At 45.5% G+C, this 26,821-nt stretch overlaps 1 protein-coding gene across 1 annotated transcript in view; it reads left to right on the top strand.

The window, feature by feature from the left end:
• CACNA2D4 (calcium voltage-gated channel auxiliary subunit alpha2delta 4) overlaps positions 1–26,821 on the top strand; it is a 131,616-nt gene that overhangs the window by 47,160 nt on the left and 57,635 nt on the right. The window contains exons 20-27 of the mRNA XM_062570259.1: positions 3,800–3,861; positions 4,501–4,568; positions 4,702–4,747; positions 6,282–6,379; positions 8,473–8,566; positions 11,480–11,575; positions 13,550–13,677; positions 16,290–16,370. Coding sequence (XP_062426243.1) covers positions 3,800–3,861; positions 4,501–4,568; positions 4,702–4,747; positions 6,282–6,379; positions 8,473–8,566; positions 11,480–11,575; positions 13,550–13,677; positions 16,290–16,370 — 673 coding nt within the window. The remainder of the gene's footprint in view (positions 1–3,799; positions 3,862–4,500; positions 4,569–4,701; positions 4,748–6,281; positions 6,380–8,472; positions 8,567–11,479; positions 11,576–13,549; positions 13,678–16,289; positions 16,371–26,821) is intronic.

Below are 26,821 nucleotides of genomic sequence, written 5' to 3'. Positions count from 1 at the left end.
TAGAGATGGGGAAGGTGTGTTGAGCTGACCTAGACAGAAAGAGTTTGGGAGACTCTTTCACAACTCCCTTTCCCTCCCCAAAAACACTCATGAAAATTTTTCCCTTACTCTGTCAGAATATGATTTCCTTTAACCAGCTCCAAGATTAAATTTCTGTGCAAATATTTACATATATTTTATGAAAAATCCCCATGAAGTTGAGACTTTTGAATGTTCCCTACCAGCTCTAATGTAAGGTTATACATATTCTCTTGGAATCAGTGCAAAATTGTCCTGTACATTAAGTTCACTGGTACTTTTTCATTCAGGTTTATTTAACTCTCCCAAAGATTTTGGCTTTCATCATTTCCTCTTAGGAAGAATTCCAGAGTCCTGCAAGTTACACTGCCCAGAAGTTTTCTATCTTTCAGGAAAACTTTCCATCTTTTAGGAAAGAGCATTTTTTTCAGCAGTCAGGTTGGCTAACTGCTCCTATACTAAACCACTACCAGCACTAGTTCCAATAAACCAACTGCTCACAGTCGATGCCATTTCTTAGTGTAGATATCTCTTGGTCTCCTCTGAATGGATCCTAGATACATTATTTTCCCCTGTTCTCTGTGTTCACAGCTATCAGGTACCTGTCAATAGATTTGCCCTCCCTCTCTTCACCATTGCCAACATACGCATTTGAAATACTTGCACACTTTTCAGTCCAAAGTAGTTCAGCAATTATTTTTGTTCCTTTTGTCTGTTGTATCGCTTCTGGTACACAAATGCCAGAGTTTCACTGAAGTATTTGAGTACTGTTTCCCTGCGCTCTATAGAGAGCGTCTATTCTCTGCAACAGGACATTTCTGAACAGGGAGCCTCAGATTTCCTTTCTGCTGTCCCTTTGTATTTCTCCTCTCTTCTTTAGTTGCCCCAGAATTGCTTCCTTGGCTTTTATATTTCTTAACTATTTTTTCCACTTGACTTTTTTTTTAACTGAATCCCATGCCTTCTTTTTATTCCATTTTTCTAACTTCTAGGGCTGTTGAGACTTTTTCTCCGTATGCAGAGAAATGCCATTTTATTTCGTCTTATAGATCATTGTATATAATGGCTCCTAAGACAGATTTCATCTGTTCCTCTCATTAGATCAGGTTCTTGATATACTGTTGTTTACTGATTCTTTCTGTTTACAGTACAGCAGTTAGGTCTCACTCTGCATCTTATTTAAGCCCACATTAATTGTTTTTTTGAAAAAAAAAATATGAGAAGCTGTTTCAAGTGCTTTATATAAACCCAGATATATTGCATGTCCTTTATTGCCTTCAACCATTAGCTTTGTTACTCTGTCAGAAAAGCAATCAGGGTTTTCCAGCAAGTCTGTTCTTTGGAAGTCTGGATTGCTTATTTCTCTGGCTTAACCTCTTTCCTCATTCTGTCTTTGTGCACCCACAATAACATTTCTTCTGAGTCATCTGAAGACATCCTTTTAATTCAGTATTTTAGCCAATTTTTCTGCTCCCCTACCTAAGGAAAAAATGTAACAAGAAGTAGCCTCAGCAAGAGATATTGGCTGTTTTATTCTACAACTCTGTGAGCCTTATGAAGCACAATAGGAAACTGAAGCTGAGCAGGTGACAGTTCTACTTCTATCTGAATACACATGGAGCAGGGACCAGAAGTGAAACTTCGCTGTTCCCTCTAGTACTCTGCTAGCTGATGAAGCAGAGCAGCAGCTGCAACAAAGGAAGTGCTGACAGAGCCTTAAAACAATGGGAATGAGAGAGTCAGACAGCAGGGCAAGGGGCTGAGCGAAGGGGATAGAAAATACTCTGTCAGCCATGTAAAGTGATTCCCCAGGCTGATCAAAGGAAGGCATTAGGAACAGAGTGAGATGGAGAGAGAAAAATAAGGACCAAAGAGAAGGGGCAGTCCTTAGAGAGATCTGGCAGCTAGCAGACAAAAGGGTTGAGATTGTAACGGTAGGCGTAAAAGCAAAAGAGCAAGGACATGTGTAACAGCTGTGGCAAACCACTGCTGATGGCATTAGTGAGGAGTGCCGGCCCAGTACAGTCAGCGTATCAGAGCTTGAAATACACACGTTCCCAGAACATTGGTGCTGTTAAATAGCCATGCCATTGCTGTGACAAGGTGCCTGTGTTCTTGTCATCTTCCTTGCTCTGTGCGCACAGCGAAGTCCTGCCTGATCATCCTCAGTACTCATTCTCAGTACTGATCATCCTCAGTACTGTTTGGTTCCAGGGTGTCTCTGCCTCTTGCTCTTCCACAATGCCTCAGGGAGAGCTGGGTGGCCATTCCCACTCCCTGCCCAAACAGAGGTCTACCCTCCTTCCCAGAAGGATGCCAGAGTGGTTGCACGTGCAGAAGAGGGGCAGCAGGAGGTGAGCGAAGGACAAACAGACAAGCTCTGCAGGAAAAAAGAGTCTTGGATTCCAGAAGGAGTGGCACCCCAAGGCGATCTGCTGCTGCATCCTTCACCCCAGGCAGAGGCCTTCACCCCCAGGTCTCCTCCTTCCCTGTGAGATCAGACTGGCAAGACTGTGGGGACCCTCACTGTCACCCAAATGCCACTGTGTCAGGTTGCTTATCATGATGCTTCTGGAACATCACTGCTTGGCAAAAGACTGTGACTACATTGCTAAACAGTACATAAATGCCACGCAGAGAGGGAGGGAGGTGAAAAGTGGTTGAGCTGTCTGCAACTTTCGCATCTTATTCCTTAACTCTAGCCTCCATCCGCATCCCCATTAGCCCATCTGCCTTGTGCACAAACTCAGGGCACATTGCAGAGCTGGTACTTTGCGTGTTGCTCCACCTTTACTGCTGCACAGCCTCCGCGCTGAGCAGGTTACAGCAGGCATGACTTTCCCTGGGGAACAGTGAGTTTTCTGTATATCCTCACAGTCTCCCACATACATTGTCTCACCTCATTTTTGGAGTAGGGCTGGGATTTTAAATCTATTAGCATTCATATACAAGCAAAAATGTTGGGATAGAAATTTTCCAAAAACTTCTCTCCTTTGGAAAAAAGTTACACTGACATCAACACTTGCCTACAGGAAAAGGCGAGTCTGGCAAACAGCTAAAGTTCTCAATCAGCTTTCAAAAATCTGAAATGTCTTGAGTAAAATGTCAGTTTGAAACAAATATTTTCAGGTGAATCAAAATGGCTTGGATTTGAATCAAAATTTGTGTTTTATTTTGAAAATGTAAATTGTTTCTTTTATTGATTTTTTTCAGAAAATTGAAATATGTTCTTTTTGTCCCAGTTTGGCATGAAAACAAATGTCAGGAATCTCAGCATTTCCTACAAAAGTGGGGAGAGCTGGTCCCAGCTGCACACCTCCCTGGCAAGCCAACTTGCCATTTTGTTTCTGCTAACTCTCCTCTGGCCCGACCTCCTCTCCTTATTAGCTGCCTCACAGAGACCCTAGTCCAGCTGGTGATGATGATGACGAAGTGCAAAGCCATCAAGGTTGCTCTGTACAGCAAAAGACCAACAGGGCCCCGGTGTGTTGGCTCAGTTGATGCAAGAGGCAGAACAGCTTCTCCTCCCTTTCCCACAGCTGCCTTGGAGCCCCAAAGCAAAGAAAGGTTTAACTGAAGGCCTATATGGAAAAGATCCCTGAAAGACACAAATTGCTGCACATTCATCTCTGCCTCTGGCCTGTCCTGCTGGGGTGTGAAGTGTTGGTGCTGATCAACTACTTTGGCCTAACTTTGGGGACATACTTCCCAGGTCACATCACCACTACAGTCTTGGTCTATCAGATGGTCTCTCACGTTCTTATTCACGCTTTTATTCCAGAAACGAGTTCTCTTCCTCACCAACGATTATTTCTTCACGGACATCAGTGGCACACCTTTTAGGTGAGCAAGGTTTCACATGTCACCAATACAAAGTATCAGGAGTCTTTTCTTCATAAAACTGCTTATGACTCAGGAGAAAAGCAGTGCGAATAACTGATTTCTTTGTTCCCGTAATAATTAAAATCTAGGGTCAACTCAAAATTACTATTAAAATTCATCTGAAGTTCAAAATCCGAAAGCTACATTTTAGATAGATTGTTTCATTTCAGAGAAATGAAAGATATTCAATATCTGATTCTATTAAATATATGTTCTGATGTATGGCTCAAAACAAATCATTGCTATAAAGTGAAAATTATAAAATATCACATGAGAAATCAAGTTAATTTTTATTTTGTGTTTTTTCTCCAGCTGAAATGGTTTGAAATTGGCAAGATTTTAGAAATGCTCTTGTTGACCTGAATGTGCAACTCTGGCCAAAAAAAATGTGATCAAAAAATGCCTCATAGCTCTACAGACAGGTTCCTTCTCTCCTGCGCTGAAATTAGATCTCACTTAATCCTCTTATGATGATGTTCTTTAATAGCTGTAGAGGAAGTTAATGGCTTTTAGGGTTGTAATTGAAGGGAATGCAGTGTCATGTTCAGGGATTACACCTTGCCTTGCTGACAAGCCCAATGTTTTCCCTCCTGCCTGCAGCCTGGGTGTTGTGCTGTCCAGAGGACATGGGGAATACATCCTGCTGGGCAACACTTCAGTGGAAGAAGGTAGGTTAATTTGGAACAGCCATAGTGATCCAATAGACAAGGAAGTTAATCTGAATTTCACTGCTTCACCTCTGCCCTCCCAGCCTATCAGTCTGCTACCTAAATGAATACTCAATATATTATTTGGTTTCAGGTTTGCATGACCTGCTCCAGCCAGACTTGTCTTTAGCCAATGAATGGTAAGTGGAGGGAATACTGTCAGTGATGCAGGACTTTGTTCAGAGATGTTGGCAAGGTTCCCAGCAGTTTTGCTTGAGTTCCCCACCTTTAGTGGCCTTGAGAAAAAGTAGTGTTATTCAGGGACTGCATCCTGAAGAACTGATGGTCTTGAGGAAATGCAGCAGCACCTCAAGAATTCAGTTCCATCTCTTCCTTTGAGAGATCACTCCAGGGCCTGATACATCACCCTGCTAGGAAACATCTCCCAGGATTTATCCTCAGTCTTCTGTGCTCAAACTCATCTCTTTCCTCCTCATGTTGCTCAAGATTGTGCTACAAAACCTAGACTACATCAAATCTGGCAGGGGATTTTGTTGCAAGGTTAGCTAGAGATTGAAGTGCTTTTTAAAATCCTAACTTATTTTTGGTTGGCATTCCCATGAACTGAGCCTAGACCCAATTTCAAGTGAACATGCAGCTGATTTATTACCTCTGTTTCAATATCATGTGTAATTTACGGGTTTGCTTGGTTTGGATATGAAACAGGGTGAAGCATGGCACTTTCCATTTATTGCTGAGAGGTTTGGGATTTTCATGAACCCAAAATTCAGCTACACTCAGGCACACGAACCCACCTTGAATCAAAGCCAAAACAAGTATATTCAAGAAGACCTGCAGCCCTTCAGACCTCTCATTACATTGTCAAGTTTCGTAGGCAGCACACTTCAGACACATGCAGGGACTCCTCCTTCTACTCCTAACTTGAGGTGTCAGCTTACCATGCTTTACATATTCATTTCTCTTAGACATCTCTCATAAATCATTCCTTTCAGTCCCTTAATGAGTTGTAATTCTCTCTTAGAAGCCCCTTCCTATGTCCTGTCACTGAGACAGTCAAAATTGAAAGCAGAATTAGAAGTCTGGTTTCTTTTATAAAACAGAGCCCTCTATTTATAATACACTGTCCCACCTCTCCCCTAAATCTGTGTCCTGATGCTCCTGGAGCTGTGTCCCATTTCTTTGGAACAGCTTTTCTTGCCACTGTATCAAACTAAAAGCTCCTTCTGCATCTCACATTCTGTTTCTCTGTCTCTCGGCTTTTCTGGTCCCAGCCCAGGGTTACACACACTGCATGTGGTCCCCTGCTTTCCAGATTGATCCGTCACATTGTTATTGTTTTACACACACAGGTACACATCTTATGCAGCATATATATAACTCTGCTGGAAGGATTTGGGACTGTTAAGTAGGTTGCATTGTTAGCTTATGCTGGAGGATTTAAGAGCAGCCATATTAAGTTAGCACAGCAGTCACACTAAATGATGTTTGATTTTATCAGTAGGGCCTGAGTTACGGTAACACTGTTAGGTTTTAAGCTGCTGTGGTGTGCAGCAACAGCAAAATCTTTGCAGTCCAACCTTTCTTGATGAATCTTTGTTTGCAGTTTTGAGGGGGGGGGGAATTTTTTGTTTGTTTGTTTGTTTGGGTTTTTTTTTAGGAGCATTTGCTTGATTTGTTTTTTGTCTTTGTGGGCCTGTTTCCCCTCCCTATCAGGATTTACTGCATCACTGACATTGATCCAGACCACCGAAAGCTCAGCCAGCTGGAGGCTGTGATCCGTTTCCTCACTGGAGAGGAACCTGACCTGGAATGTGAGTCCTCGGTATCAAAAAGGCCCTGCTGGGGTTTTCCTGTTCCCATCATGGTACAGAAGGGACTAGGAGAAACTGATTGGTGTCAGACTGAGCTCCTGCGGCATCTGCTCACGCAGACAGAACTGAACTCAAGCCCAGCTTAATTCACAAGTGGAAATGAGCTGAGGACCCACTTCCTTGTCTCTGTCAGAGGATTATTCTCCATTTCAAAACTGTCACATAACTTGGCCTTATTGAAGGTCTCTGTATAGGAAATAGTGAAGGGTGAAAGGCTTGAATGACGCAGGGAGGCTGCACACCGTGTTTAAGGTAGACTGACCAGCAGCAGCGAGACAGCAGGAGAGCCAAGAAAGCTGCTGTGACTATTCTGCTCCCTAGGGCTCCAGCTAGCATCCTATCAGTGCTGCACTGCGCCATTTAGACAGATGGGTTCTTCCAGAACAAGGATTATTGATTTTGTTTTTCAAACACAATTGGTAATTGATATGGGGAGGAAAAAAGAAAACCTGTTACCAAATGATTATCTCCCCCAGTCCCCCTGCTGCTCATCCCTCGCAGCAGGCCCCATTCTCTAGGTAAGTGTAGCCACACAATCAGCTTATACAGCACCACTACAAAGTGGGAATCTCTGCTGCAGGGCGGGGGAGGCAGGCAGCTGTGCGTGAGGAATCCCTATAGCAATCTAGCTTCAGGATGTCCTTCAGCCAACCCCACTCTCCACAGCTTCAACCTCTTAGTTACGTCAAATGCCTAGTCAAGTGTTTGCATATCATGCTCCACCTGAGAAACCTCTGGCAGAGAGGTGGGAATCTCTTAAAATTGTAAACAAATGGAATCCAATAATTGTTTGTCTCTTATGCAGTGTGAACAGATCTCTCCTGGCTCTGTTTGGAGCAGACACAAAGGAGGAGACGTATGAGACCAAAAGGCCAGGGAGGCAGAAGAAAATTTTAGGAGAGCTGACTGTGAAAGCATGGAGATTTGGAAGTGTTATGGAGGAAAAAGAAATAGGATTTGGACATGACATAGATATGTGGGGGCCAGGGAAGAAAAGATCTGCCTGTGACCTCTGTTTTTGAGATCTGAATGACAGCAAGGATGGGGGAATGGATCTTGCCAGCTGTGACAGAGGAAGTATAAGAAAGTTGGGAACACTTGGAAGAAAAGATTAGGAGAGCCCTGCAGGCTCAGCCCAGAATGTGGAGGCTCAGACACCAAAATGGAGTGGATGGCTCTGTCTAGAAAAGCAACAAGGGCAGCATTTCTGGAATATGACAGCTATCACATGCTCAGAACATGATACAACTGTAAGCAGGGCAATATAAAAATGAAACAGATCAAATCAAAGATTAGTTTAGATACTTTTCTACAATGGGATTTTAGAGCATGCCATTTAAAGCATGATACCTCACACTTTTCCAAACACCTCTCAGTCCCAATTCAGGCTGGACTAGCCTGGTAGTTTAGACTGGCTGGACCATCTGAGGGAAACCAGGACAGGACAGCATCCTGTGAGACCTGCAGGAAAGATAGAGGGTTAATGCCAAGACACACCAAGGAGCACAAGGAAAGGCTTTAGGCCATCAAGAAGTCACTAAAGGTTTTGATGGAAGCTGCTTGAGTGGAATGGGGTGGCTGGTGTCCTCAATACAGGGCACCCAGAAGCAAGGCCTAGGGGAAGGATTTCAGGCAACAGCTGTGGACAGCCTGCTCAGTCAAGGAGAAGGCCAGAGAGAAGGTGTGGTGAATAACTTCATCGGAAAGCCTCTCATTTGCCCACTTTTTAAAACCCAAACCTTTCCACCAAGTTTAGAGGAGGATCAGCATGATGAATCTCCCTTATTAGAGCAGCCCCTATAGCTCTTTCTCTGCATGAGCACCATTTGCCTTAGCAGTAACATCTGCTCCTGTGCTCTCCACCAGGCAGGACTGTGGGTCCCGTCTTCAGCACTGCAAGGGGCTGCCTCTTTCCATGCTCTGTTGCTCCACTGTCCACAGCCAGACAGATGGTCTATGACAAGGGACTCTTTAAGACATCCAGGGGGACGGTATGTCTTTCTCTCCTGATTCTTGTTCCCCTTTCTCCTTAGGTGATGAGGAGTTGGTCCAGGAAGTGCTGTTTGATGCAGTAGTCACTGCACCCATGGAGGCCTACTGGACAACACTAGCCCTCAATATGTCCACGTAAGTGTGTGAGAAATAAATGTGTAAAACACCACTGACGCTGCATTTCCAGATGTGCTTACTAGTGCCAGACACAGATGCTTACACCATATATGGGAAATTTTTAGAAATAGTTCAGAAGGCACTGGTATCTTTCAGAAGTGAACTCCAGCAGGTTGGGCCTTCTCAGGGGCCTTCTCAGTTCTCAGGCCTTCTCAGCTTTCTGGTTAGTGAGGTTTCTTTGGTACTGAAACATTCTCTTTAAGGTCAGCCATGTTTGAATGGAGAACAGTAATGATCCAGAAGTGTCACTGCAAGAGGTGTTCAGCACCAGCTCATTGCAGCACCTAACTCAGGTGCATTGTGTTTTCCTTTATAGTTGATACAGTTTGGTACCTCACACCAACTAAGACCATTTCAGTTTGATGTTTACAGTTAGGATGTGAGGGAGAAAGTCCAGAGAAGGGAAGACTTTCCTTTGGTTGAGGAGGAAAGGATTAGAGGCCTTCTGGGCAGGCTAGACATCCACAAATCCATGGGCCCGGATGGGATGCACCCACGGGTACTGAGGGAGCTGGCGGATGTTGTTGCCAGGCCACTCTCCATCATCTTTGAAAAGTCCTGGAGAACTGGAGAGGTGCCTGAGGACTGGAAGAAAGCCAATGTCACCCCAGTCTTCAAGAAGGGCAAAAAGGAGGACCCAGGCAACTACAGGCCAGTCAGCCTCACCTCCCTGGAAAGGTGATGGAACAGTTCATTCTGGATGTCATCTCCAGACATACGGAGGAGGAGAAGGTGATCAGGAGTAGCCAGCATGGATTCACCAAGGAGAAATCCTACTTAACCAACCTGATAGCCTTCTATGATGGCATGACTGGCTGGGTAGATGAGGGGAGAGCAGTGGACATTGTGTGCCTTGACTTCAGCAAGGCTTTTGACACTGTCTCCCATAACATCCTCCTAGAGAAGCACAGGAAGTGTGGGTTAGACGAGTGGACAGTGAGGTGGATTGAGAACTGGCTGAAAGGGTTGTCATCAGTGGCGTGGAGTCCAGTTGGAGGCCTGTGGCTAGTGGCATTCCCCAGGGCTCAGTACTGGGTCCCATCCTGTTCAACTTACTCATCAGTGACCTGGATGAGGGGACAGAGTGCCTCCTCAGCAAGTCTGCTGATGCTACCAAGCTGGGAGGAGTGGCTGACACACCTGAGGGTTGTGCTGCCATTCAGAAAGACCTGGACAGGCTGGAGAGCTGGATGGAGAGGAACCTCCTGAGGTTCAACAAGGGCAAGTGCAAGGTCATGCACCTAGGGAAAAATAACCCTAGGCGCCAATACAAGCTGGGGGCTGACCTTCTGGAGAACAGCGCTGCAGATAAGGACCTGGGAGTCCTGATGGATGACAGGTTGACCATGAGCCAGCAGTGTGCCCTTCTGGCCAGGAAGGCCAATGGTCTCCTGGGGTGCATTAGGGAGAGTGTTGCCAGCAGGTGGAGGGAGGTGATTCTGCCCCTCTACTCAGCCCTGGGGAGGCCTCGTCTCAAGTACTGTGCCCAGTTCTGGGCTCCCCATTAAAAGAGAGACATGGAGCTACTGGAGAGAGTCCAGCGTAGGGCTACAAAGATGATCAGAGGGCTGGAGCATCTGCCCTACGAGGAACTGGTGCAAGAGCTGGGCCTCTTCAGCCTGGGGAAGAGAAGACTGAGGGGGGATCTTATCAATGTGTGAAGGAAGGGTGTCAAGGGGAGGGGACAAACTCTTTTCAGTTGTCCTGTGTGACAGGACAAGAGGCAATGGGCTGAAACTGAACCACAGGAAGTTCTGCCTGAACATGAGGGGGAATTTCTTCACTGTGAGAGTGACAGAGCACTGGACCACGCTGCCCAGAGAGGTTGTAGAGTCTCCTTCTCTGGAGATCTTCAAGGCCCGCCTGGACGCAACCCTGTCTAACACGCTCTAGGTGACCCTGCATGAGCAGGGAGGTTGGACTAGATGATCTCCAGAGGTCCCTTCCAACCTTACTGATTCTGTGATTCTGTGATTCTCTATGCATGGATTGTCCCTCTGAATGGCAGCAAAGCTGTACAGCTTGACTTCCTATATGACTACCAGCAAAAAAACATACCAGTGGGAAAGGAATTTGGTCCCTTATCAACAGCAGGACAAAGGGAGTTTGATCGTGTGTCTGTTGGTGATGCCTTCAGGTTGAGACTCAGGAAAGGACAGGACAGCCTGGCTTTAAAGGGCAGATTTCTACTTCATTATTCTCAGGATGGCACCTATTGTTTTTAGTATCTAACATCATGTCACACAGATCTGCTTTCAGCAGACAACATACTACTTACACAGATTCATGGCCACTTGCAGTGACTCTTCTCCCTGTTTCAGTTACCTACTGGAACACAACTTGAGCCAGTGGCAACCCTGCTAGGAAATTTTAGCCAGCACATCCTTAGAGGGCCACAGCAACACACACATCTCACTTTAAAGCTGCACCATATACACCACACTGAAGCATGCTCTCCACCGTGTAGCTCTCCCATCTGTGCCCTTGATGACTCCAGCTATAGTTGTCTTTGTGCTGTTTCAGACTAGATCTGCTACTTGGCCCATCCCATACAAGCTTGAGATAGACATTATTTCTCTGCAGTCCTTCTCCCTTGCTTATGTCCTGTTTACAAAAGAACCAAATGAACAAACTTCAAAACTGTAACTGTAGGCACAAGTGTAAGCCAGTCAATTGTTAGCCAAAGACTAGTTTGCTGTTAGCAGGTAGAAGCCAGTGTCATTCCTGCTGTAAATGTGGTTACATTACAAATGAATTTGGCTGCTACTTCCCCAGGTGTGCTTCTAGTTTGAAAGGCCCTTACCTTCCGACAGGGAGATAGCTCATGTTCTCAGAATTATTTGCATCTACTTGTATGTTTGTGCCCCACAGGGAGACTGAGGCAGGCATTGAGATGGCATTTCTGGGCACTCGAGCTGGACTCATGAGGAATGCCTTATACGTGGGCTCTGAGAAACTTTCCAACAGGCAAGTCCCTAAACTGCATTACAGGGTTTCTCTCAGTTTCTGCTAAGGGACAGCAGGAAATCACCACCAGTCTCTGAACTGTATTTGGGAATGCAGAAATGGAAACAAGCAAGACCTTTGTGGAGTGGGTGCTGCTTTATGAAGTCAGGGGAGGGGTTCTTTGTCTTGCTCTTGTTCTTTTGAATATTTCTTTAAAATACTGCCTCAAAGTGCATTCATTTCAATGTAAAATGAAAAATTTCAACCACTCCCTGACTTCAGTCAGCTAAATGAGAGAATATCCCCAGTTGCTACAGATCCCTAGAACCATTTTTGCAGTGTAGAGGGATCTGCTCTCCAGTGCCCAGGAGACATTCCAGTCCGGATAGGTTTGATCTTTCTGTCTCGGTTCCTCTCCCAGATTTATTCTGTTCTGGCTCTTACATTGTCCACATCACAGTAATATCCCAATGCCTTCCAGTGATGCATTAAGTGATGTGACTGACATCTGTCATATATGATTCATTCTCTTGTCCTCTCCCTCAAGGCAGAAGTGTGTGTTCAGTGAAGGGTTTTGACATGGAAAGGGAACAGTTTTCATTTTTGTTGAGTTTTAAATGTAGACTGGCGCATGCTGTTGCAAGAAAGGACAAGCCACAGAGGCATCACGAGCAGCTGGAGCAGAACAGGCTGGCATCAATGGTGGTCCTTAGCTTCTTTGCAAGTGTTTCACTGTCTTCGAGACCCCCAAACATGATCTTTGCTTTCAGCTCCATTGTGCTTGAGGTGCTGAACATGTTGGCCACTTTTCATGTTTTTGAGGCCATCCTGGATAAGCTAGAGCCAGGACTTGAGCACAAGGAAGAAATTGGTGTGTATAGGATGCTGTTACGACAATTCCCTATCCCACACCGCTCACCAGGAGCATTGCTCAGAGCTTTCAACAGCTGCAGTCACTACATTTCTGTGGCAGAACCTCGTGTCTCACACGTGAGGCACTTCTGGAATCTCCTGAAAGGAAGGAACTGAATAAACAAGTAGTTATCATTATGTCAAAATATATGGGGAAATGAGAGCCTGAAAACAAAGTGGTTTTGTCAGGCAAGAACTGACCACCTCTAGGGAAGGCGGGGACCTGCTCTCCCCGAGGGCTCTCCCAAGCGCTCATCGCCTGCCCTGCCGAGCCCCCCCGGCCCATCCTTCGCCCTTCAGGAGCATCGCTTTCCTCAGCTCCGCCAGCCAGGGCGCCTCGAGGACTTCAGCGCTTCGCGGCCGCAGCATCGCCCACCCCGCTTTTCCCGTTTATCTCTGGCACTGTCCAGGCTCCTTTTCCCACCTCTCGCCCGTTCCTCTGTAGCAAAGCTTTGACCTGGGGGATTCCCTCGCCCACCGCCGCTAACCCCGGCGGCGAAGGGCGGCCGCCGCTCTCCGCGGCCGCGGCAGCCGGCGGGGGGGGGGGGGTGGGGGGCGCCCCGCGACCAACGGCCGCCGCGGACGGTTGGGGCGGGGGGAGGGGGAGGCGGCGGCGCCGCCGAGGGCCTCGGCCGGGGCAACAGCGGCACCTGGCGGGCGGCCGCGGGCGGCGCGGCGGCCCCGGCGGCGCGGGGAGCGGGGCGGGCAGGGGCCCGCAGCAGGTGGCGGTGCGGGAGCGTGCGGGGCGCGGAGCAGGCGTGTCCCAGCCCGTGGGGCAGCGCGTCTCGGTGAACGAGGGGCCAGCGCGCAGCCCCCACCTGCCGAGCTGTCGGAGAGGCCTCTGCGCACGCGAGGTTAAGGTTAAACTTGGCACTCGCACCTCTGATCCAAACGTGCCCCAGAGCTGGCCTGTCTCCCCTCTGACTGCAGAGGAAGCCGCAGGTGACGGGAGGCCACCAGTGGCTCCGAGAAGGGCCCGGCTGGTGGATCCAGCCTGGAGTGCTTCCTGCTGTGTAGCCCCAAGGGGAACCACTGCTCCTCTGTGTCAGCTGCAAAAGACTACTCTCGTTTCTCCTCTGGCAGGAAATTCCTGACACGGAAGGACAAGGAAAGTATCTTCACCATGGACCACTTCCCTCTGTGGTATCGTCGGGCAGCTGAACATCCCCCTGGGAGCTTCATCTATAGCATCGTTTCAGATGATGATTCAGGTAACCTCAGCCTGAACAGGAAGCAGGGAAAAGAAAGCTTGTCCTATGCTGCTCCCCATGCAACGTTCATCCTGGTCCCTTTATTGCCAGCTCTTGCACAGTGGGAAGTGCTGAGATCTGGCCGCTGGCAGCTTGTTAGCACGGGTATAGAGGCACAAGGGTCATGACACGATATCAGAACTGGAGATGAAGGAAAGACACAGCTACGAACCATGGGGAAAGCGTTCACAGCTGTGTAACATGTAGGTACAGGCAGTTAAAGGGCCTGGGTAAACTGAGAGATTCAGAGAGGCGGAGGAGGGAATACAAGGGGCTGCAGGACATGCGAACCTTAAGAAGGGGAAGTTAAAGGTATTGCAAAAGGAATTAGAGAGCCAGACCTGGGAGGCATATGTGTGTCAGGCCTGCTAGCCGCGATGATCAGAGTTATGGTCAGCCAGAACTGGTGAGAGACCAGTGAGCACTCAGTGAGGAAGACATGAGTTTAGAAGGAGTCATTTCTTCTATCACCACTTTCTGTGACTAGAATATGGTACCTTTTACCCAGCAAAGGACTCAAACATGACAGACAAGCAAGGAACAGCTTTTTGGTGTCTCTTGCTTAGGGTGTTGGTTCCTGTGAGCTCTCAGAGCCAGCTAGGACTTCCTCAAAGAATGGAAGAGAATAGAAGAGCCTGGAAGGATAAGATCAAAATAAAACACTGATGTAAGATTCCTACACAGGAGGCAGAAATCCCCTCTGTGCTCTTCTCTGGCCCTCAGCACTCCATCTCTGTCATGGAGCTCAGCACTTTAGGTGTTAGAGCTTTTTGTGGCACAGCAGTGGGAGGCTGGTGAGTGGGAAAGCAAGCAGCAAAGAGGAAAAAATGAGACTGGGAGGCAAGAGTTGAACCAGGATGTAAAGGGAGAGGAGTGGAAATTGAACATGTGAAGCCCTTCACCAAAATTTCTCTTTGCCTGGCACCTTTACATTTACTTAAAAGGGAAGTGTAGAGAGGAGGGAGAGGCATGGCAGGAGGGACCTTTTGCTGCCCTGCATGCCACTGCATTTGCTGTTTGGAATGGAGTGTCGCTTGGAAAACCTGGTGATAATTCTCTATGGTGCTTCCTACGGACTGCCATTACCCAGGCATGGACTGCCATTACCCAGGCATGAGCAGTCACTGCTGACTCACTGTTGGGGTTTTGGCTTGATTTGGCTTTCTTCTAAGTCATAGGTAGTTTTACATGGATAAAGACTGAATAAAAGCAGCTACCACTGTTTTTTGTATTACACTACTATTATTCAGAATCATCAATCAAGTTCAGGACCCCATATTGCTGGAAAGCCTGAAAGCATGTTGTAAGAAATGGTGCCTGGACCTGAAAACCTTATACTCTAACCTGTAGGGAAGATAATTACTCCCTTTAGAGCTGGATAGTCGTGCTTAAAGAGACTGTGATCCCTGAGATCATACAAGATGCCTGTAAAGAACCTGGAAATAATACTCAGTTCTTCTGAGCCACAGACCTTCACTCTTAGAGCAGAATCTGGGCCTTTCACTTGACATCCGATGGAACAGTGGTGCCCCACCTTTTCGCCAGGAAGAGGCCACTCAGTACCTTGTGGGAGTCAAATGCCAAAGTCCACTTTTCTTGTTTTCCACATGACTCAGTGTATGTCCTCCTGACTGGAGGTGTGCATGGCAGATGCACTTCTCATTGCATGAGAAGAGAGAGCCAGAAGTCAAACAGCAAATGGCTGTAGGCTATGGAAATAATTTATCCAAACACCTCCTTCCCAATGTCCAAAATCCCTGAGAGAAGGTAGCAGGGAATGCTTTCCAGGTCAAATAGAACTGTTCTTGCAGCCCAGATCTGTCATGTGTTGGATGTATCTTTTTTACAGATACTATGTGCATATTGCTTATTTAATCTCACTCCAAGGACAACAAGAAATTTGGGATTCGCCATAAATGCAGGATAGGGCTCAAAGCATGTGAACATCAGTTAGCTGAGTATTTCTGTTTCATAAGGGCTTTGCTAGTTCTGTCTTACACCCTTGAGGAAGTTAATCTGGCTTTAGTCCAAAAAAATGAGTGAGACTCCAGGCTAAACCATAGTAGCCACAGATGCATTCTAAGGACACACTGAGTACAAAAAAGAATGATGAAGGCAGAAATGAGAAGCAGTGACAAATTCTGAAGCTCTTGGGAAGGAAAGAATCCCCAATCCATCCATCTGAGCAAGAGTTTCCTGTACAGAATGTGATGAAGGAATCAGTTGCAGGCTAGTTTGGTCATGCTGACCTTCAAACTGTCCCCTGGCAGTTTCAAAAGTGTTGCCCCAGATGAAGCTCATCTAATCACTAAAAAAAAAAAAAAATACTGAAATGACATCTGTCTCATGGGCAATTGCATTCTCTAGAAAGGAAAAAACTATCTCCTTGTTAGCCAATTAGGCTGCTTTTGTGGCTTGAAAGATGCAGTCCTCCAAACTCTAGAAATTTTTAGAGTTTAGGCCTCTCTGAACACTGACCTGGATGTGAAATTGTATGAGCAAGCTGCTCCTGCTGCATTTTCCTGATCTCTGATGATAAGCTAACTGAGTCTGCTATATTTGTGTCTTGACAGAGGGAGGTGGCCCACCAGAAGTGGTGACAGTGAGCACAGCTGTAGCTGTGTCTGTGGATGGGAAGATGGGTATTGCTGCAGGTAGGATGTTCTGATTCTCTTTTTATTTTGAATGAAATGGTAGCATCTTATATTAAGAGCAGAAGCTGAGAGCTGTTAGCTTGTTACTCAAGGGAAGAGAGGGTAGTGATGTTGAAAAGGAGGCTAAATAGAGAACATTAAAACAGGTACTGAATGGCTAATATGCTTTTGGAAAGGAAATTTGGTGTTTGAATGGAAGCTTCTCATCTTCCAAGTTGGTCACTTTGTGGATTGAGACTGTCTTTGACCCTGGAGCATGACTAGGTTGAGAATTCTGTGCAGCTTTTGAACTGCTTGTGGAAGACACTTATTTTCAGAAGAACAGGGTGTTCCTGCATCTGCAGCTCTATGTCAACTGAAAACTAACTTTTACTGGTAGAATGAGCTTGCTGCTGGATTTCATATATACATATTTTCATAATGTTCTTTGTATTTGAGCTTTGAGCCTCTTTTGACAGACCCTCACTAGACTCTATGCGCACTTTTGGAATATTTGTAGAACATGTTTTTTCCCACAGAGCCCCAAAGCACTGTTGAAACTTTACCATTTTCTGTAACAGTTGTTTCAGCTGTTAGAAAATACAACAAAGTCACTGTGTAGAAGTATGGATATTGGAGAAAATATAGTTCAATATGAGTGGAAATTTTTTTATAGCTGGAAGCATTCACTAAAGGAAGAGATTGTCAAAACAGATAGTGGAGTAATTATCACCAGAAATACGCAGAGACGCAGCGCTACCCATGAAAGAATGTTTGTTGTTAACTACGTTCTGTATGACGGAAAGAATGACCATCTAGAACAGGTACCAAGCAATGACTTTGAATTTCCAGTTATGTGTGAGTCTGCCATTTAATCTTTAACAATGAAATCAGTTACAGACTCTCCTATACTGAGTAGCATTACAATAGATGTCTGATTTTGTACAGAAAGATTGTGCCATTTACCTCAGCATGAGGTAGTGCCAATTGTTACAGAGATAACCAGCTGAGAGAAGGCTGTGTTGCAAATACCTTCAGATCAGAGAATCATCCATTGCTTTTATTTAGGCCGAGTAGGATGCAAAGAATATCACAACTTGCAAGAGTGCAAATGCCCCTCAGTCTACTGAAGTCAGTAAAAACTATCGCAACTTAATTTCATCTGATGAACTGTTCCATAGTTTCCAGACTTTCAATAAGTTCCAGTAGAGAGTGGTACTCTCTAACTATCACTTGGAGATTGAGAGAGCAGTGATGACATGAAATAACAGTTTTCATTGGTAGGCCACCATATCAAATGCAACCAAGGTCAGAAAATTATTGTCAAGTGAAGTCTGTTCAGAGGCCCCCATGAAATAAGGAGATGATTTCAATATAGTTTATGTATTATGTACGCTATTAAGAGTACACTGGCAGAGAATGAAGTCATACTGGGACTGTACTAAATATCTCTATGCAGCACTGGAGTATTTCTTTTCTGGGCATGAATTTGGGAGAGGAAAAAAAATTTTAAGAAAAGATTGTCCTTCATGAATCCTTTCTTCCCTGTGAGTTTGAGCAGAGCTACACAAAAACAGTTCATCAGGCACTCAGCATAAATACAAGGGAGGAAACTTATTCTGGATGGGAGAGAGAGAGAGCAAGGAGTGGCAAGAGGATCTGACCCTGAGACCATTTATCTTCTGTCAGCAGCTCTTTTTGCAACCCCTTTGGAGATTTCTACCCTCTCAATTGTACTGAATGCCAAATCAACTGTCTGTGTGGACATTCTGTGAAGGGATAGAAACCTCTGGTGAGGGAAGAGGAGGGTGGAGAAAGCAGCAGAGGATAGGAAAAGAAACCCTGTTAGAACAGTATTAAGGTAAATTTTCTGACAGCTGTGGAAACGGTAAGGAACAAACTGTTTTCCTCACTGGTAACCACAGGCTGAGACATAGAAATGAATTCTCAGTTGCTTTTGTTCCTTAAAAATACCATGGTCCCTTTGCACTAGCAGGCATATTAGGTGACCTGATCATAAAAGATCATCACCTTTTGCTTGCTTCCACTCACCTTCAGCTACATGTTCTCCATTCTTTATGCCTTATACACTGATGAAAACTAGCCATATTTCATCCAAAATATGCACTGCACAATAGCACTGAGGGGAGTCATTTCTCCCGAAGAGTCTCAAATCCTTCAGGCAGCTAATGTCTGAAGGCAGCAGAGAGAATGTCTGTTCCCTAACTGTAGCCACCATTGACTTCAGTGGAAGTGTAAGGGTTTGCCCAAGTACATCTCATTTGCTGGGTTGGGTGCATGTTTTCAACATGTTTTGCGGGTTTCAGGAAGTGGAGAGGTACTGTATCTAAATTACCATTTGCTTTGTTTCCAGTAGTGATCAGGATCACTATCTGAATCTTTCTTAATACTAGTAGTCACATAAAAAAGCATCATGATCATGCTACCTGTTGAAATACTATTAACTCTTGAGGACAGTAGGTTTGAAGGTAAGGGCATAGGTTTCTCTTCATTTTCCCTGACACTAATGTAACTATGCTGGGTGGCTGAGACCAGATTCTGGGCAACTTCACCCCACAATAGAGGTTCAACACAAATGACCCTAGGAGTGCTGCTGTACCATCCTACCCTCACACTAGCTACAGGAGAGAGAGGTGAAGGAAGGGGCTTGAGTGCAGACACAGCAAGAGGCACAGAGCACAGTGGGGCACAGATTGTTATTATTATTCTGATAGCATCTGCCCTCAATGAGTTTGATATCTTGTTCATTTAGAGTCAGGATACTACCAGAAATCCATTTACTGTCTAGCAATGGTTCCCCAAATGCCAAAGATTTGGGTGGGTTTCTAGTTTCTGAGTGCATTTTGTCACAGTTATGTACAGGGGGACCAACAGAAAGCTTTTTAAGTGCTCCTATAAAAGTGTAATTTGGATGAACTGGCCTGTTATACTGTCACTGATTGTTACTGTCACTTGTTTGACTTGATGGTGCTTGGGGAAATTTGTAAGCTCTTTGAAATGTTTGCTACATGTGCAGTGAAAAATGAACTCTAGGATTTACAGCTATGCCTGTGGGTAGGGGGCACCCTCAATGCCCCCTTGAGGAGGATGACAGTGACAGGGAGTGTTGGGCCCCTTTTGTTCTGGCAGATGAATGCCAGTCCTCAGCCAGGGCTGAGAAAGACAAACTCATGAAACCAAATGGCCAAGATGACACAGGCCTGGACTCTGTCAGAGAATGAGGGAGGAGTCATCTGTGATTAGAGAGCAGCCCAGCCGAAGGGCTGAGGGCACAGATGGCAGGCCGGTAAAGGGCCTCCTTTCTACTGTTCAGATCTGGCTTGGCTCAGTGGTGCAACCCAGAATGGGGAGGAGACCAAAGCTGTCCTGTCTCCATTAGAGAGACTGCTGCACATGAAGACAGGTGTGGAGCTGTCCAAATTCAACAGGAATGAACCGGCGGGGAGCTAAAGCAGTTATGCAGTCCCTTGGCAGGCTTGGGACATGTAAAGTTGAACAGCCTCCAGGACTGCTCTGAAATTATGCTGTATATGGCACTATATTACAGTGGACTTCTATGGGTCAAAGCACAGTGTCCTCTGTGCTATGCTGTTACCTTTTCACCTGTCTCTTTCTGTCTTCAGGCCAAGCTGTGTATCTGGGCTGTGAGGGAGATTTTCACAGACTTTTTGCTGGTTCTAGGTGCCTGGAGGCCTCTTAGAGGGCAAGATGGAGTCAAGGTAGGGCCCACTTGTGCAAGCTGAGTGCAAGCAAAGTCGGGGCTTTGGTGGGAAGCCATGCAGGCAAATTGACCGCTAGCTTGGCTGTACTTGTTTCTTTGAATTAATAATATCTACCTGCTATGTTGTGCTTTGCTGCTTCAAAGCACTGTGCAAACATTAAGTAATGCCTGGATGATTAATTGTAATTAATTAGAAGGAAGTTATTCTCCTGGGAAGTCAGTCCAGTACCTTTCACAAGCACTAACTTTGTTGGAAATGAAAAATAAGGAATTATGATGGCACTCTCCCCAAGCCAAGTCCTGCTCCAGATAGCATTGTGTTATCTGTTCCCTCCAGTGAGTAAGTAGCCTGGGGCTTTATGGTCCTCATGGGGGTCACTGCAGAAATCACATGCAGTTGCTGACAGAAGCTTTTAGGGATTTAAGGCCCCAGTGAAACTGCTGGAATCTGTGCAGGAGTTTAACTGTCTCTTCGGGCTGCATATGACATATCTTTTATTGCGTGACCTTCTCTGTATAAGTTATGTGGTAGTCAGCTGACTGCCAGTCAGAACAGGAACAGATACAGGTTTCCTTTTATTAGGATCTTTGCCACTTTTATCATATCTCAGGGACGGGAGACAGCTGATATCAGCAAACCACGGGGTATGCACAGGCCCGGTGGTGTCCAATAAAACAAACAGGGTGACCAAACAGGTCTCTGGGAGATCCAGATTAATTTTATACCATGCCTTTCTCCTCTGTTTATATTAAAGTTATTGTTAGTTTCTATTCACTAGGCCAAAGTGAAATTTTTATCCCATGATGAACAGTATATACAGATGTACTTGGGGAGAGTCCTCTTCAGAGAAGGCTTATTTTTCAGAAAGGCAAGCTCAAAGAAGAGTGAGAGGGAAGTGTCTGGATTTTACAGAGAGGGATTTGGGACAGTGAATTATTAAGGCCAGTATTTTCAAGAGCTCTGTACTCTCAGCAGGAAAAGATTTTCAAAAAAGCTTATTTTTTTTTCAAAAATATCTGAAATCAATTGGTCTGAAAATAGATAATGGAGAATAATTTTTCCATTATACCACTGGTTAGAATCCAGCCTCTATCAAAAGTACAGCCTGACAGAAGCCCTTCGTTTGAAAAGAGATTACTGGCCAGCTTGATGCCTCTTCATCCTCTTCCTTGGTCCCCAATTTTGGCTGCCTGCTGTCTGTTACTGACAAGCAGGAAGAGGAGATGCAGGTGGCTCTTTCAGCAGTTCTGTTATGGTGGCATTTTTTCCGGGTAATTTACACACAGTTCTGTATTCCTACATTTCTGTTGTTTGGCTGGTTAAAACATTTCAACCTCCTCTGTTATCCCCCCTAGAAAGTGGCAGTTGTACCTGTAGAAGCTAAGTGTGTGGTAGATGCATGTAAAATGCATGCTATGGTAGTATAAGCACTTTTTATACTGAAAGAACTGCATCCAAGCCAGAAAATTAAAATGATTTCACTTTACTGGCTTAGAAACCAGCATAATATTAGCAATAAAAGAACTGTGAGCAACTGATATCTTCAGATGTGTGCTGCACTATTTGAAGGGAACGTTCCTTTTCTCTTAATGCTGGAAGTTGTGCCAAAAATGTCCCAGTGTATGCACTGCTGTGAACTCCTAGGGTATCATCTGGATGCCTTATTTATAAAGCAGGATCTCCTCTACATCCTCCTCCTCTCTACCCAGTGGCAGCATAAGTAGAAAGAGAGGCAACTGAGCTCATTTTCTGCTGGTCACCCTGCTACTTCTGGGTCTGCCTAACGCCAGTCCCTCCTGGCAATCCCTTTGGTCTAACAAAAGAAGCACTTTCGTAAGATAAACATCTGAAGGGGCAGTGCCTTGGAGCTCAGTCATAGAAAGTGTTAGGGGAACTCAATAAAGCAGAAATGCTGATAATTTTAACGTTAACAGCAGCAGTGGCTTCTCTGCCTCTCAGGACATCTGTCTGGAGTTGGTTATCACTCAGTACACATTTGACTGACCTGAACATTGAGTCCTCAGCAGGCCAGGCTCTCAATGTTGCACAATTCTGATGATACACCAAAACCAGCATCTCTCCTTTCACACTGCTTCCTTGCATCTCTCGTCCACCGCTCTGCTTGCATGGCATCCACTGTATTCCCCATTATATGCAGAGACTTTGTGCCAGAGACCTGTGAGCAAAATGGACACCTATTGGTAAATAAACAATAATGGGTTTAAAATACCCAGTAAGATATTTTAATAATTTGTGATCATTAGTCTCATATGACAGATACAAGCAATATTGCTTTTATGTTTCATCTGAGACTCAAAGACAAAACACAACTCAAAAGATTCAAAAGTCTTTGAGTGTTTTGGGGGCAGATGCAAGCTTGCTCTACCTACGCCATGAGCCAACCAAAAATGAGGTGGATACTTTATTTTACATTGAGTCTTGAGCTTACAAATTCTGTCTTTTGCCAAGGCTTGGTACTGGTATATCTACTCTCTGCATAGATTGGAAGATCTTCAGTGCAGGGATTGTGTCTGTCTGTGGATAGCGTCTTCCAGGGAGGAGCCCTTGATTGAGAGGGGAGAAGGCAAAGACAGTAACCTTTTCTGCAGTGTAAATATTTCCTAATAGTCTCAACTCATCTGAGTGCTGGGTTCTGCATGCTTCACCACTTACTAGGAAAAAAACTGTTAAGTAAATCATCCCTCCTTTCCTCAGCCCATCCAGGCAGTGCTTTGCATAACACAGAGCAAACAGCCCCGCTGTGGGTCCATACCTGTGCCGAAATTGTGCTCACTGCCAGCTTAGGACAGTGCCCTTACAGGATAGTTTCTCAGGATAGTTGCCATGACAACTTGTGAGCATTGGGGTTTCCTTGGTGGTTCTGGTGGGGCATTACTCTGGGAAATCCAGCTCTCCGTAGTGTTGGAGCTGTTCCAGGCTGGCGCTCCAGCCCAGGAGCCCATTCTTGCCAGTATATAGCAGAAATCTTCTGGCCTAAGGTTATCCATCATTCTCGCCTGTATAGCTCATCTGATTGCCATGGTTGTCATGCTTGAAGGGAGAAGAGCCCTTGACACTGGCTCAGGAGAGGCTTGCATACAGCCGGATTTTTTAGATTGGCACCCAGAGCCTTTGCCATGTTCCCTTTGCTTGCAAATTATTTGATTTCATTTTAATTCTGAGCTGAATTAGAGCAGTGCGAGGGTTGCCATAGCAACCATTTCCTTGTGCCTTTTGGTCTGACTCATTGCAGACAATTACTCTCGCGCTCCAGGATTCACAGATGTGATAGGAGAAGAATCATGTGCTGGGCTTTCAACTTTTTTGCTTTTAATTTCCTTTGTATCCTTTCTTGCATTAACTCCTCTCTAGCCAGGTTCCTTGGAGACCTGTATCTCTGCCTGGGGTCATGTGGGCCTGCAGGGGCATATTACATGTAGGGTATATGTAGATACACAATGTGTGAGGGAATTTGTGCAGATATATGTGTATCTACATACACAGTCAGTTTCTCTGCAGTGTGTAATGCATTTATGATACTTGTCTGGAATGTATAAGTAGGGGTGCACATAAGTGCGTGTATTTGCTGAGAGATTTGCACTTATTCCTGCCTGTTGTGGGGTTACACACACACATTCATCTTCTCTTGTACACACAAGAGTATGTGAGTGTGTATGTGAGTAATCCATGTGGACGTGGCAGAGTACCCAGTTGGTAGCTGATGCAGATGCATAGAGGTGGGTAGCAGCATTCTGAGAATGTGACTCTGAGGGCCACAGACTGACCAGGGTCTCAAATTAAGAGCTATTAAGAGCCATGGACTGACAAGCAAGTGCCATTAACCCTTCTGGCTAAGTAGGGTGCAACCTAAATCTGCAAATGCAAGGCCAGCGTGTTCCCTCATCCATGCCTATGCCTCCAAACACAACTCCTGCTCCCAGCCTTTTTCCCTCACAAGACCCCTTTCTTCTTGTCCTCCCTTCCTGAGATACAGGAGCCCCATTCATAGGGTCACAGGATAATTCAGGTTGTAAGAGACACCTCAAGTGGTCCCTAATCAACTTCTGTCTCAAAGCAGAGTCAGCTATGAGGACAGACCAGTTTGCTCAGGCCTTTATCCCAATAATATTCCCAATAATATCCTGGGTAATGTAACACTTCTTCCCCAAATGCTCTTACACGATACCCTGCTCTATCTCCGTCATGCAGAGGCTGTATTGACAGCCATTCTCTTTTTCTCTCTCTACCCCCACTCTGGGTAAGGGCTATCCACAAGTCTTCATATCTTGGCAGGGACTATGCAGGTGCTGAATGCAGGGTGCTTTGGAGTGGATATGGGCCTATTGTTAGGTGGTAAGGCATGGAGAGTATGAGAGGAAAAGGGGGTGGATGGTGGCCACCCTGGCTTCTGCCTGTGGGTGAAATTGGATAGGAGCCCTTGCCTAGAAGCCTTGGGAAATGCCTGACTTTCTCAAGGCAGTGGAGAGGCAGGGGGGAGAGTTGTTGCTGCGTGTGCAGGAGGAAGACATGGTTCAGACAACACTGTTTGCCCTGAGTATGTAGAGGGGTGATGTGTCTCTAGCTCTTGGCACTCCTTCAGATTAGAGCCTGCACTGACAGCATTGAGACAGTGCAAAGTCTGGAATGCAGGGAGGCAACAGTTCAGCTTTTGGGGACACTGCGGAGATCGTACTTCTGTGAAGAGTCAGTAAATGGTTGTGCCTGATTCTGCTCCCCTCCATCTGTCTGCCACCACAGGCAGCTGCTTATGCAGCTTAAGCTGGCTCTGCAGAGAGCCTATGTGGAATGGAAAAAAGAACAGACAGCAAAGAAGTCTGTGTCTTAGAGGTCAGGAAATGCAGGGATAAAGTGAGGATTGCTTACAAATCAAGCTGAGTTAGACCTCGCAAAGGAGATTAAAACAAACAGCAAAAGATTCTTCAGCTATTTAAAGAAAAAGAATAAGAAGTGAGGCCACTTCTGGGCAGTGAGAGTGAGGTCAAGATCGAGGAGAATATGGTCTGGGGCAAAACCAAAGCAGGCTGTGTGCCTCAGTTATTGATAAGGACAGCGATCTTGACTCTGGGAAAATAAACAAGCTGCCTACTGGGAATAAGCAGTTCAAGCTGCTTAGCACACTCACAGGGCTGGGGGAACTGAGTGCCCCCCATCTCTGGGAGAGCTGACACATGGAGTCACAGGCTTACAGCAAGGATTTTTGTCGACTCTGCCTGCAAGGATGACTCCATGCTGGCTGGAGAAGTGCAAATTCAGTATTTAGGATTAAACAAAGGAGGTAAAACAAGCTTGTCACTCTAAGACCTCTAAGTGTGGCCTCTGTAATGTTTGTAGTGCCTTAGAGGAGATCTTTCAGGAAAGCATAATTATCGTGCAGATTAGGGAAAAAATGGAGTCATGTGGTATGATTTATCAAAGCTAGATCATGCTGGGCTAATCCGATAGTCTCCTCTGAGATAATTATTTTCCTGGAAGGCGAAAGAAATTTCAAAGATCTCATTCTAATTTCAGTGAAGTATTTGATGTGGTGCCACTCAGGAAACAGTTAAACTGCAGAAAATACAGAAAAGTAGAGTAGTTGTTAGGGACACGGAGGTAGAGGTGGGTCTGAAGGACGTAGCAGCAACAAGATCACTTCTCAATCTAGCAAAATATTACTTGTAGCAGTCCCCAACTTTTAGCCATGGGATTAGTCTTTGTTAACATTACCCTGAGACCCTGACACAAATAGTAATAGAGAGTGAGGAAGTATCCTGATGCTTCAACACTAGAAGGCATTGCCACTACAGGGAAGGACCAAGATACCATAGAGAAAGCCTTATTTGACCTTGACAGGAGTAGTAGAAACAGAGTGAATTTTAGTAGTAAAACAGACAAGGTCAAATGCTTGAGAACTAATATTAGAAGTATTCTGTAAGCTGGGAATTCTGTGGGAGCAGGCAGAAAGCACAGCAAGCAGGCATGGAGGTAGCCCTTGTCTTCTGGAAACCGCTGGGTTCATTTTGCCACCTCTCAGTTTGGATCTTAAATATAGGCTGTATTACTCCTTTATGCTCACATGAAATTTAAGGCTGAGAGCTACCAAGTTTAATCCCAAGATCCTTGCTGAAAGGCAGCAGGGTGGATGCGACAGTTCCCAACAGCTCTTGGATATGGTCCCAGACATATCTTGCCCTCCCTCCCGCTCCTCTCTAGCCTTTAGCTCTTGAAGATGCATGTTTTTAGAATCTGTCCATCAAGTGATTAAATTTTTCTTAACTGGCCAGGAAGGAGGAGTTAAATGTATCCTAAGGAAGCTGAGAAGAAAAATATTGAGAACTTCTGTACTAGCTGATCAGAGGATGGTGGTGAGAGATTGTGTGATGCAGCTGTGGAAGAAGCAAGCATTGTCTTAGGAGGTACCTGGTTCCCAGCAGAGATGCGTTGGTGCTATTGCCCAAAGCCGTCTAAGACCTCTTCTGCAGTTCCCATATAATTTTGACTGGGGGAATGCAGATCAAAACAGGTACAAGCAGGACAGGATGATAATGAGAGGAATGGGAAGCCCGTCTTCATGAGAGGAGCATGTGAGAACTCAAGTGGAACAAGGGTTCCAGTGGATAGGATTGCTATATATATAAGTACATCAATGAGGAAACATATGAGAAAGAGGAAAGCTATTTAAACTAAAGGACACTGCTAGTATGAAAACAGTGTAGTATAGATACACTA

The sequence above is a fragment of the Rhea pennata genome, chromosome 1, assembly GCF_028389875.1.
Source record: "Rhea pennata isolate bPtePen1 chromosome 1, bPtePen1.pri, whole genome shotgun sequence".
NCBI classification, from domain to species: Eukaryota; Metazoa; Chordata; class Aves; order Rheiformes; family Rheidae; genus Rhea; species Rhea pennata.
This window is presented reverse-complemented; position numbering and strand designations above follow the sequence as displayed.